General features: G+C 44.1%; 1 protein-coding gene across 10 annotated transcripts in view; it reads left to right on the forward strand.

Annotated features, from left to right (window-relative positions):
- PROM1 (prominin 1) overlaps positions 1 to 12,116 on the forward strand; it is a 144,116-nt gene that overhangs the window by 106,460 nt on the left and 25,540 nt on the right. For all 10 annotated transcript variants that reach the window (XM_074349990.1, XM_074349988.1, XM_074349991.1 and 7 more), the window contains 4 exons: positions 3,409 to 3,626; positions 5,558 to 5,632; positions 7,862 to 7,925; positions 11,017 to 11,176. In XM_074349990.1, coding sequence (XP_074206091.1) covers positions 3,409 to 3,626; positions 5,558 to 5,632; positions 7,862 to 7,925; positions 11,017 to 11,176 — 517 coding nt within the window. The remainder of the gene's footprint in view (positions 1 to 3,408; positions 3,627 to 5,557; positions 5,633 to 7,861; positions 7,926 to 11,016; positions 11,177 to 12,116) is intronic.

Below are 12,116 nucleotides of genomic sequence, written 5' to 3' on the forward strand. Positions count from 1 at the left end.
TCATTCTCTTATAAGCATTTTTTGAGTAATCATGGGATGTTTGTCTGATTCATACAGAAAACCTATCTCTATCTGGCTTTCGACTGAGTGGATTATTGGCTCATGCACCTGAAACTAGCTTCAGGTGAGGCTTGATCTAGCGGTGAGCCGCTTTCCATCTAGCTGTTCTCTACAATGTCTGCACCACTCTAATGCAAACTCCCTTTGCAGTTGAAAGAGGGCTGGCTCCAGCCACACTGGTCCTCCTGCTCAACCAGATTTCCCTCCAGTTGGGCCATCAAGGGCCCATGGCCAGCTCTGAACCGGTGCTACGGAGGGGAAATAGGTTGGCTGGGGGCAGTCAAGGCCCACTCCTTAAGCTGAGGGTGGATCCTGCATTACCCAAACTGCTGCCTCATGGAAGAGGGCTTCTGAGATGTCAGCCAGCAAAGTCCAACAAAGCAAGTGTTTGTAGAAATGATGAGCCATGAAGTCAAATTTAGAAAGCTGTTGAGTGTTGGGGGCCTGCCATGTGCTAATGCTGTGCACCAAGTACTCTCCTGTGTTCTGTCAGTCAGTGCTCACAACTGCTCTGTGGGATGGATCTGGTTACCCCCATTTTGCCAGCTCGAGACAGTGAGTCTCAGAGATCGTCTAACTTGTCTGAGATAAGATAGCCGGGAAGTGGTGGCTGGGAGCTGGGATTCAGACCCTGGTCTGACTCTAAGGCCTGTGCTGCCTTGACTCCGTGATATTTGGGCACATTCGGGAGTGATGATGCAGGGTGCTTCTGGGCCGTCCACGGCAACACAGCTCAGTGTCAGTTTGGAAGAGGAGTTAGGAATCTGGAGTTCAAGAGCTGGTGTGACCCCAGGATGATGCTGGGCACCTCTGCACCCCAGATCCCTCATGAGTCAGTGCCTTTGGAGCAGGGGTCTGCCAAGATCTCTTCCAGCTTCAAAATTCTGTGAAGGTAAAGGCCGTGCAGAAATATGCAGACGGGTCAGTGCATGTTTACTTTGCCCCGTGGTTTGCCCAGCTTTTCCTGTTTGCTTTATAGTTCTCTTGGATTAAAGCCAATTAACACAGATGTTTTTTCATTTCAGTGCTTTCTGTATTTGTATTGAAGTTGTCTGTATTTTTTAAAAAAGCCAGCCTGAATACGTTAGAGTTTAGCCTCTGGTGTTGCCAGAGCGTCTTAAAATGTACTTAATAAACTGCTTCGGCAAATGTTTTGCTAAAAATTCCTTTCAGCTGCATGTGTCTTGTGGCCTTTGGAGAAAGTAGAAACATGCAGATGGATTGGTGCAGGTCGTATTTGAGCTGCAGGGTAGGACCTCTAAAGGAAGTGTGCTATGAGCTGGTAAAATGTTAATTAGCTAAAATTGAGATTCTAGAATACCTTTCCACTGACTTCAGATACATAATATATGTGATCTTGGTAGGCTTGGAATGACTCCCAGAGTTATGACCCAGTAGACATTTTATAAAATGCTTTGAAGCCTTTGGAAAATAAATGTATTTATTACTTCTCAGTCCTTCTTGGGACATGGCAGCCTAGTACCCATAATCCAGAATGTCTACACATGGCGCCTAAACGGACACACGTTTTCTGGGCCATCCACTTATTTTATTGTCCATTCTTTGTTGTTGTTGTTTGTTTGTCTCTTACCTTAAAATAACTCATCTTGAAGTCAAGACGGAAGGGGCTATGAGAGGTAAACCACAGAACATTAAGATGTGAGGTGTGTGTTGTGTGATTTTGGCATGGTCTTTTGCATCCTCCTGTGTGTTTCTAGCTGGCACTGTGTTCTTTGAGTCTTGCTTCCCTATGGTAGGTATTTATTGAACCTCTAATTTGGGCTGGGTACCTGCTCCATGCTTTGCTGATAATCCTGGGAGATAGATGGAAAATGAGCAACTGGGGCTCAGAGCGACTTTTTGATAAAGTCTTTATTAATATTGTAATCTCAAATATCGTCAAGATATGACTGGGCCTTAAGTCAGGAGAAAAGATTGTAGCAGACTCTAAAATCTTCTATTCGGAGAAGGTGATAGAACTGGGGGCCGAGGGTCATACAGTCCAATCCTGGAGACCTCCCCAGATCTCTGAGAGAATCATCAAGGCTGGGTTGTGGCACCATCTTGGATGACACGGGCAGTGCCACCTCCTACGAGCATACCTGCTAAGGTCCAGCCTAGAAGCACAGACTCGCCTTATAACCAGGAGATGACCCACCCAACCTCCCACCCAGCCTCTAATTTGCAGGTGTGCAAACCAGGTTCCGAGAGGTGAAGGAGTTTGCCAAACGTGCTAGAACAAGGTGGTAGAAGACCTGGGGTGAGACTGCACGCTGCTTTTGGCAAGAGGCCACAACACATGAAAATGTGTGTGTGTGGTGTTAGCACCGAGTTTCATGTGGTTGCCAGGGGAATTTGGGGACACTAGTTTTTAAAGGCACACTTTCCCTAGCAGCACGCTGTTGTGACTTGGTGCCCCCAGCATCTGTTTTGTGAGCCCAGACTTATTTGCTTAGAAGAAAAGCATTGCCCTGTAATTTAAATTTCACCTCTTTCACTGCTTTGATTTTCAGTCACTGTGGAAAAGAGTTGTCAGTTTGCTCCTTGCCTAGCCTTGAATTTCTACGCCCCAGAGAGACCAGGGTAGCAAATGACGGAATAGGGATTTCCTAGTCTAGGGACGTGTCCTCGGCGGTGGAGCTTCCAACATTTAACAGGTGGACTCAGTGCCACTGAGGAATTTCAGCCTGGTCATCCTAACCTCACAGTTTGCAGTATGAGCCTGGTGGTGGTGGTTTCACCGTTTTCAGATGAAGAAATTGCCAGTGTTCAGGAATCGGCGTCTGTTTACACAGCGGGTAGAGAGGCTGGGACCTGCACCTTGGCTTGCCTGCATCCCAACCTGTGATTGTAACCACTGCCCTGTGTTTAATTACAGCTCTTTGAATGTCCACAGCTAAAATCTGACTTGGGGTGACTAGTTTTTATGTGAGTTAAAACTGCTTGGGATGGAAGGTGCTAGCCTGTGTGGGCTGACCTCTTCATGGGCAAGGCTAGGGGGGCGACACCTTTCCCTGCCGCTGCTGCTCCAGTCTGGCCAGTTCATGCTGTGCCCACCCGTCCCGGGCACATTCCTGGGGGTTGACCCTCGCCCCTGCTTGTTGGAAAGAGCCCCCCGGTGGGAAAGCTGAGCTGGTGGGAGCAGCTGGCAGGGGCAGAGGAGGCCAGCAGTGTCCCTGCATTTCCCCGCCAGACGCCCCCTCACAGCAGGGTCCCCTGCTTTGCCCTCCAGTGTCATTTACAAGTTCATCTCGAGTTCCCTTAGAGGACTTTTGTAGATGAGAAGGGATTTTTCCACTTGCTGGCCTAGTGAGTGCCTCTGTTCTGAAGTGGACTGTGTTCCTGCAGCCATCAGAGAGACCGAAGAAGCCCTGGTGATGGTGAACAGTGTCTTAATGGACATGAAACAGTCATCCGCACAGCTGAGTGCCAACCTGAGTGACGTTCAGAAGGACCTGGCGCTATCCCTCAAGGACCCCGCGTGCCAGGTGCCTTCGGCAGCCACCACTTGCGACCACATCAACAGCTCTCTAAGCTACCTGGATGTCAGCGTGGACTTCAGTCAGGTGAGGGGGGGCCCTGGCTCCGGGGCAGCGCCAGCTGGGGAAGGCTGATTAGGAGGGGCTCGCCCGTCAGGTGCTTGGTGACCGGGTCTGTGTCGCGGTAGAACAGTGGCAGCAGGAGAGAAGGAGTCGCGGGAGACCCTCCTTGGGAGTTCTCTGCGACTGATCTGATGAAACATCAGAATGAATTCAGCTTTTTTTTTTTCAGATTCTTCTTTTTAAATTTAATTTAAATTTTACTTTGGTAGTTTCAATGTGCATTTTATAAAATACAGGCTGTGTTCCCTGTGTTGTGCAGTATATCCCTGTAGCTTTTTTTATACATCATAGTTGGTGCCTCTTAATCCCCTCTCCCTGTATCGCCCCTCCCCCTCCGCCTCCCCACTGGGAACCACCAGTGTGTTCTCTGTATCTGTGATACATTCAGCTTTAAAAAAGAAAAAGGAAGTCGAATGCATTTTTGTAGACCTTTAAAAATTAAAATAGTTTTAAAAATGGTGAGCCTAGTATATTAACCACATATGCCTAAATATTGGGTAATTTCCCATATTCCCAAAGAGATTAGAAAAAAAAAGAATTTGGAGCAACTTGAATATATAAAGTTCTGGGTTGTAGATAAAATAATCATATATCAGCATTGTGATATATACACACCACACTTTATACACAACAGTATTTTAACATAGCTACATTTTCCTCACCTTCACATCCCGTGAGTCGGTTTCATTCACACACGTCACATTCAACATCTGTGTCTGCGTATCTACTACAGTCACTTTTCTTGTCATCGAACAGTTTTTCAGAGCCTAGGACCTATAGTTGCATTTAGGTTATTTGAAATCAAGTCCTTTTGGGGGTATCTTTTATTTTTGATGTGCTTTTAATACATGCAGAAAATTTGCAAGATTGGTATAAGGAACCCTTGTTCACAGCTTTTATCCACGTTCACCAGATGTCAACATTTGGGTCCATGTGCTTAATTTATCTCTGTATCTGCCATCTTTCTCTTCATACCACCATATATGTGCAAATTTAGTATTGTGTACTGTGCATTTTGCTCTTTTCTCAGTCATTTGGAGGTAAGTTGCAGACATTATTCCCTTTTACCCTTAAATATTTCAGTGGATTTCCTAACTTTACATAACATTTGGATGATCAAAATTAGGGCATATAATGTTGACCCAATACCACTAACAAATCCACAGTTTATATTCAAATTTTGCCGATTTTTCCCAAAAATGCTCTTTTAAACTGCTTTTTCTTTTTCCAGTCTGAGATCCAGTTTAGAGTACACGGTCTTTAGCTGTAATGTCTCTTTAGTTCCTTTGATCTGGAACAGTCTCAGTCTTTTTTTGAAGATTGCGGGCCATTTATTTTAAAGCATGACCTTCAATTTTGCTTTGTCCAATGTTCCCTCATGATTAGATTTGTTATGCGTATTTGTCAGGGTGTCACAAAAATGATACAGTGTCCTTCTCGGTACATTGTGTCAGAGGCCCATGATCTCTGTCCCAGTATTGGAAAGAGATAGAACACTTACATCCATATGTAATGCTGTAAAATAAAATATTTATTCCAGGCCACTCACCAAGATAACCACTGACTATTACTTTTAAACATGCTTTTTCAAAGGTTATTTACAACTGTATTCAACACTGTTCAGTACCTGACATTGTGAGGTCACACATACTCAATCTGTGTTAAATTTCTTTCCCTCATTTTTAGCTGACTGCAACAGGAGACCTTCAAACGTTGAAAAGTTAATGCTTGTAGAGCCCATTCTGAGCTAAATGTGTTTTCCCCAAATAATACTCTTAGATCATACCCTGAAATATAGAGACTTTGGGACTTGGGTGTAAGATGATTCCCATTTTTATGACAAATAATTTTGGGGGAAACCACCTTGCCTAATATTCTGTTTTATAAAATTTCAGCTCCCACCTTTGGATAAGCAAATTGCTAATATGAGTGATGTTCTTCAAACAAATTTGTCCGGCTTGATCCAAGAGGTATGTTTTTTGGGGAAAAAAAAATACAGTAGCTCATTTTAGATTATTTTAAAGAGTAGAACAGTACATAAGAAAACAGGTAACAGCAGAAAAGCAGTGATGCTCTGGAGGAGGGTGGCCAAGAACGGTGATCGGTGTTATCCTCCGGGTAATTCTATTCATTCCAATTCAGGAATTTTTTTTTATCGTGTATCTATTTTATGCCAAGCACAATGCTAGGACCGTAAGAGACAAAAAGAAAAACATGATCTCAACTTCCTGGGGCTCAGAATTTGGTGGGCTTGGTGTTGGACCCCATGCTGATTCTGACACAGACGCTCTCCCACTCGGCCTGTGAGTCAGCCGCGTTTTGTTTCTTTCCGCTTCTGCACGTGTGCACATGCTGGGCGCTCTGCCCGCGCTCTCTTCCTTCCCCCTCCCCTTTGCCTCCCTTCTTGGGCTACTAAGGCCGAGCTCCTTTAAGTTTTATACATCACTTTCTTAGTGAGACTTTTCCTGGGCTTCTTGACCAGGTCAAACCCTTTTTAATACATCCTTACAGCATTGCAAATATTTTTTGTTAATTTCCTCATAATTGTGATTATTGCTTTCATGTCTCGATTATCCCCCTGGACTGTAAACCCTAAAAAAGGCAGGGACCACATTGTTCGAGAATACCTTGATTTCCGCAATAGCCTAAAAGGAAGAGAATAGAATTTTACTCTTGGCTCTGCCTTTTAGCATAGTCATAAAAAAGTTATAAAATAACTCTTCAACACTAATCTTCATATACTAACAAAGTGAGTGTCCCCAGAAACAAGTCATTCAAAACTCTTAGCCTTTGCCTTCTGATGTCACCTCCTTTGTTAAATGAAGGAATGGAGCCGGGAGATGTGTGAGTCCCCTTACAGCCACGAAGCCTCTCATGATGGGTGAGCCCCACAAGTCCAAACACCGATAGAGACAGAGGGACCAGGTGTACTGAAGCCAGCACAAGCTCTGGTGTGCTCAGCGGCTTAGTCCCTGTGAGGAAACGAGTCGGGGACGTGCTTTTAATGACATCAGCACTGCTGGGCTGAGGTGGAAGTGTTCTGGCACCATAAATCTCATAACGGCTATAGCAGATTGCACTGCTATGAAAGAATATAGACTAGGTGGTTTATAAACAACAGAAGTTTCTCACATTTGTGGTGGCTGGACGTCAAGGTCAGCCTGCCAGCATGGTCAGTTCTGATGAGGACGCCTTCCAGGTTGCCGATGGCCATTGCGTCATTGTAACCCCGTATGGTAGAGAGAGCTCTGAGGTCCAGCCCTTTTAAAAGGGCACCGACTGATCCCATTCGTGAGGGTGAGGGCTGCATTCTCACAACGTAACACCCTCCCAAAGGCCTCTTGACAACGTCTCACTGGGGATTAGGATTTCAACACATGCTTTTCAGGGGAGACAGACATTCAGTTCATGTAATTGCCACGGTTCCCCTAGAGGATGCCTAAATACACCAGCAGGCAGGTAGGAGACACAAACTAAACCCCTTCCAGAGGAAAGGCTGGCTATTGAATTGAGTTGCTTGGAAATAGTGACATTTTCCTGTCGTGGATTTAGATGCAAAGTGTGAAAGCTTGGCGTGGCTGTTTTGGTTTTCATTTTAGCTCCCTGCAATGTGTATCCTTTGTCAGTTGTGTTTTAGGACATGACTGTTTTCTATGAGACCTGATCTCCAATTTTACTGTGTAATTGCACTGGAGAATAAGATTCTATTTTCAGAAATTCACTTTATATCTGCACATGGTGCATTGTGCAGATCAGGGTCTTTTTAGCCTCAGCACAGTTGGGGCTGGATGATTCTTTGTTGTGGGGACTATCCTGTGCACTGCTGGGTTTTTATTAGCTCCTCTGGCTCATGTCCACACAAGGCCAACAGCACCCCCACAACTGTGATAACCAGAATGTCTCCAGACGTTGCCAGATACTCCTTGGGGAACCAAATGGCTCCCGATTGAGAAACACTAGTATAGATACATGTAAACTTGTAACATGAGTTGAACATTAAAAATGGGAACCTTTTAACATGATCTTCAGCGGATACAATTTAAAGGAAGTCCTCTCTAAAGGGTAATGAACATATGATCGTTTCAGCCTTAGGGGGCATGTTCCATTTTAATTTTGCTCCTCTACTCCATATGAGGTTGAAAATGAATAATAGCGAACCGCTCACTCTGTATTTCACTTTATTTTGAACTATTTTTTAGGGCTATAGATCTTTTAATGATATACCTGAGACAGTGGAAAGTAAAACCACGAACGTCATATCAGGTAAGAGTCCCAGTCGGCAGTAATTTTGCATCTCTCCTTGTTAGAAATTGGCTGCTAGTACAAACAAACGTATTGTTGAAAATTGTATCATTCTTTTTCCCTCTTAAAAAAATATTCTTTCACTAAAACCTTAAACACTCAACGCATATTTCAGTTGTGTTACCTTCACACCGTGATGGAGATTTTCAAAAATAGTAATATTATTGAGCATCCATCACATCCGCCTGCGGGCTGGAAGCTGTCTGGTTGAGGGCCACGCCTTTGTCAGGTGCTGTCAGAGCCCACAACAGCCAAAGTCCACAGTTTGGAAGGTCACATTCTGATTGTTTTCGCTGGAAATTTATTTTATTTTCTAAAAGAACTTAAAATTCATTTTTTTAAAGTTTGTTTTTAAATTTAAAAATTTTTTAAATTTTTCAGGGGGCTAATTAGGGTTTATTTATTTATTCTAATGGTGGTACCAGAGATTGAACCCAGGACTTTGTGCGTGCTAAGCATGCACTCTACCACTGAGCTATACCTTCCCCCTTGAAAAATTCATTTGTTTTTAGAGGAATACTCCGTAGAGGGATTTATTTTGTCTTTTTATGAATTTGTTCCTCTGATGCTGATATAATGCTATTTTAGACTCTTAAGGATGCTCACAATTTTGGAGAGACAGAACTGATGCTGAGAGAATGCCACTGGTCTCAAATGACCGCATCATGTCGAATTCAGGTTTTGGTATCTGGAGTGGATATGGAGAAAGAATGCAGTATACACAGTTCTTTGAGCAGGGGTGGGACTCCATCAAGGTTGTTTGCTAAGAAGGGAAATCTCTGAAGCTATGTAAGATTATCTTCTCTTTTTGTAAAACTTATCATCTTCTCAGTGCTTCCTTTTTATCTGTTGACCAAGTGGTTTTATTTCATTTATTATTATTTTTTTAATTGAAGTATAGTCAGTTACAATGTATCAGTTTCTGGTGTTCAGCACAATGTCCTGACCAAGTGGTTTTAAAATACCGTCTAGAGGTATTTGATAGTTTTTTTCCTAGTAGAGTTCTTTCAACCCATTAAGACTTTAGAAAGGGGGTTTTATCCTGAGACATAGTATTTTGGATGTTTTGTGGGTTCCCTTCTGTTCTAGATTCTGCTTTAAAATGTTAAGATTCTCAAGACAGAGTTCACGCTTTCCTAAGCTAGCATCTGAGGGCTTGCACACCCACGCTGCACACCCAGTAGCCACCTGCTGACTAATCTCTGTGTTTACTTTTTTTGTTTCCCCTTTCTGGACCTCTTCTGCCAGTACTCATGGCCCTCCCTTGTAAGTCTGGCCAAGCGAGGCGTGCGGTTTGTGTGAGCGAGGCCCGGTGCACGCCATGTCATTACCCAAACACAAGCCAGAGTTTTCCCAAGTCTGAGCGAGTGCCAGCCATTCCATCAAGCCGAGTATCATGCCCTTCCAAAACAAATAACCCTTAGCTCCCATGTCTTGAGCATTGGGTCCTACCCTGCATGCGTACTTTGAGTGCCTACTGTGTGCCAGGCGCCGCTAGGCTCTGGGGATGGCAGGTGAATAAGGCCTGACCCCTTCCTGCCTGTCAGCTGGGTGTGTTTACAGATGCTTGTTATCACCCTCCGGGAACAGGGCGAGGTGTGTGCAAGGAATCCAAGGTGGGTAGAGGGTCACAGAAGGTTTCCTGGAGGAAGCAACATCCAGATGGAGGCCTGAAGAAGGTATTAGCTGAGAGAGGGCACCAGCCATGTGTAGTCACCAAGGCTGTGGTGTGTGGGAGGCAGCACAGCCTGAGGAGCAGAAGGGGCCCGACTCTGAGTTCAGGCAACTGTGCGCAGGAGACGGGGGCGGTCTCCATGCTACATCTCCCGGACTCCCAGAGATCCCAGGGGTAAAAGAGAGACCTGCAGGGTCACCTTGTCCAGGATCCTGGGGTCTTTTGGTGCACAAGCCATCTGGAGGAGACGCTGAGCTCTCCTATTAGGAGCTCTCGAGATTGTATATTGATGTGAACCACCGGCTTTGAAAAACAGTTCCCCCCTACCCCCATGTTATGTAATTTCATTTTGGCTCATGCTACCACCGCCCCGAAGTTCACCAGGAGCCCTGGGACTGCATTGTGAGGACTGCCAGTCTTACTTCTGCTGCTGCAAAGAGGTTTATCTGCCTTTGAGGGTCGGTGGACTTTGCACTGATTAGCATGTTTTTGGTATGTCCATGTCAAGAATCACGGTGGATAAAGCCAACTTCAGATCTTAGGCGGGTGTTGGACCAGGTGACAGCCCTACCCCCCCCCCCCAGGGCTTTGACCCCAAGACTTGTCAGGATGGATGGACGCTTTCCAGGAAACTGGAACTTTATTTCCTCTCTGAAAGATTAAGATGACTATTAATAGAAACTGTTCAACCACTGGGAATCCTATTGATTCTTGCATATAAGACAGAGATGTACTTTAATAAGTCTCAATTTGTATGAGTCAAATATAATTTTAACAAAAATGTCACCTGGGTCACTTCTTCCAAAAACTAGTCCTAGAGAATTACTTTGTTCTTGAGTGGCATTTCATAGATGGAGGAATTATTATAATGTTAAATTATTTTCCCCAAGTCATTTAACAGAACCTTTAGTCAGAGAAACCCGAGTTTTCATCCCATTTCTAGTGCTTTCTGAAAAAGAGACAGATGGGCGAATGATTTAACCCCCAGGGGACTCAACATCACTGTCAGTGAAATGGGAATAAAGAAATGAGTTAACATTTATAAAAGTGCCTGGCCCATGGTAGGCACAAAATACATTTTAAATCGCCTGACCTTTTTTTTTTTTTTTTTTTAGTGAAATAAGTAGAAGAAAACTCTGGCTTGATTTCAGCACCATATCATTACAGTCAGCTCTCATGGCTTGCTGTTTTGTTAAGTAATTGTTTTCCTATGGGCTTGGCTACATTCCTGCTTGTCATAGACCCTTTTCATATTTTCGACACGTACATAATGCGGGAAAGGCCAGAAGTGGTTCGAGCTTTCCAGTTGAGTTCCAGGGCAAAAGTTCTGTGTCCTCTAGGTTGGAAAACGCATCACTGAGGTATCTTTGTTTTCAGATATCAAGAGGACTTTGAATTCCATTGGCTCAGAGATCACTAATATAAGCAAAAAGATTCCTGTTCAGGATAAGCTGTCAAATTTCATTCACTACATTAATAACACTGAAGATTACATCCACCGCTATTTACCCACTTTGGAAGAATATGATTCGTACAGGTGAGTGAGTGCCTCCTGTGAGCTGGTAAACTAGCAGAGTGACACCTACCATAGGGCAGGATGAAAATTTAACATCATAACCAAGACAATCTTATGAGAGCCAACTGTACAAAGAGGCCATAACCTGATGGGTTGACCCTAGTTTATGTTCATTAAGAAGTTGAAGTGTTCACTTCGGTAGCACAGATACTAAAGTTGAAACTATGTAAAGAAGACTCAGGGCGTGGGTGTAGCTCAGTGGTAGAGCACATGCTCAGTATACATGAGGTTCTGGGTTCAATCTCCAGTACCTCCATTAACAAAAATTTCTTAAAAATAAAGACTAGCATGTTTGCTGTGAAAGGATGTCATGGGAATTCACGAAGCAGTCCATTTATTAAAAATTGCAGACTTGAAGTTCTTGAGCCAAATAGTCGATAACATGCAATTTTGATGTTGTCAGTGGACTCTGGAATCTTGGTTATAATTATCTAAGGCAGGTAAAAGGATTTTGAAGCTTAAAAGTAATTAAAAAGGGCATTTGGATAATATTTTTCTCTTCTTTGGTTTATAAAATAAATACATAGGTGTCGGTTCTCACAGAAAGAGCATCCTTGAAACCAGTACCGTGACTGAAGCTGCTGTCGTTCCCAGCTCTTCGCCCTTTAGGAGAATGCCCGGGTGGGGCTTGGCCCCGGGAGATGGTGGTGGGCATCTCAGACAGGAGCGTGGGGGAGGGAGGGGCTTGGAGACTCAGTGTTCCCAGGATCGCATGAGATGTGGGACGCACTCTCCTCTCTGAAAGGCTCAGCCCTATGACTGGCCACCGGAACTGTGCCTTCTGCCCCAACCCACAGAGATTCTGGAGACTTCCATTCCTGTTCAGGTTATTTATTAGGCAAGGATATGAGATAAATAATAAGATAATAGCAATAATTGCAAGCCTTTAGGGGACAGTCAC

Source organism: Camelus bactrianus, chromosome 2, assembly GCF_048773025.1.
Source record: "Camelus bactrianus isolate YW-2024 breed Bactrian camel chromosome 2, ASM4877302v1, whole genome shotgun sequence".
In the NCBI taxonomy this organism is placed as follows: domain Eukaryota; kingdom Metazoa; phylum Chordata; class Mammalia; order Artiodactyla; family Camelidae; genus Camelus; species Camelus bactrianus.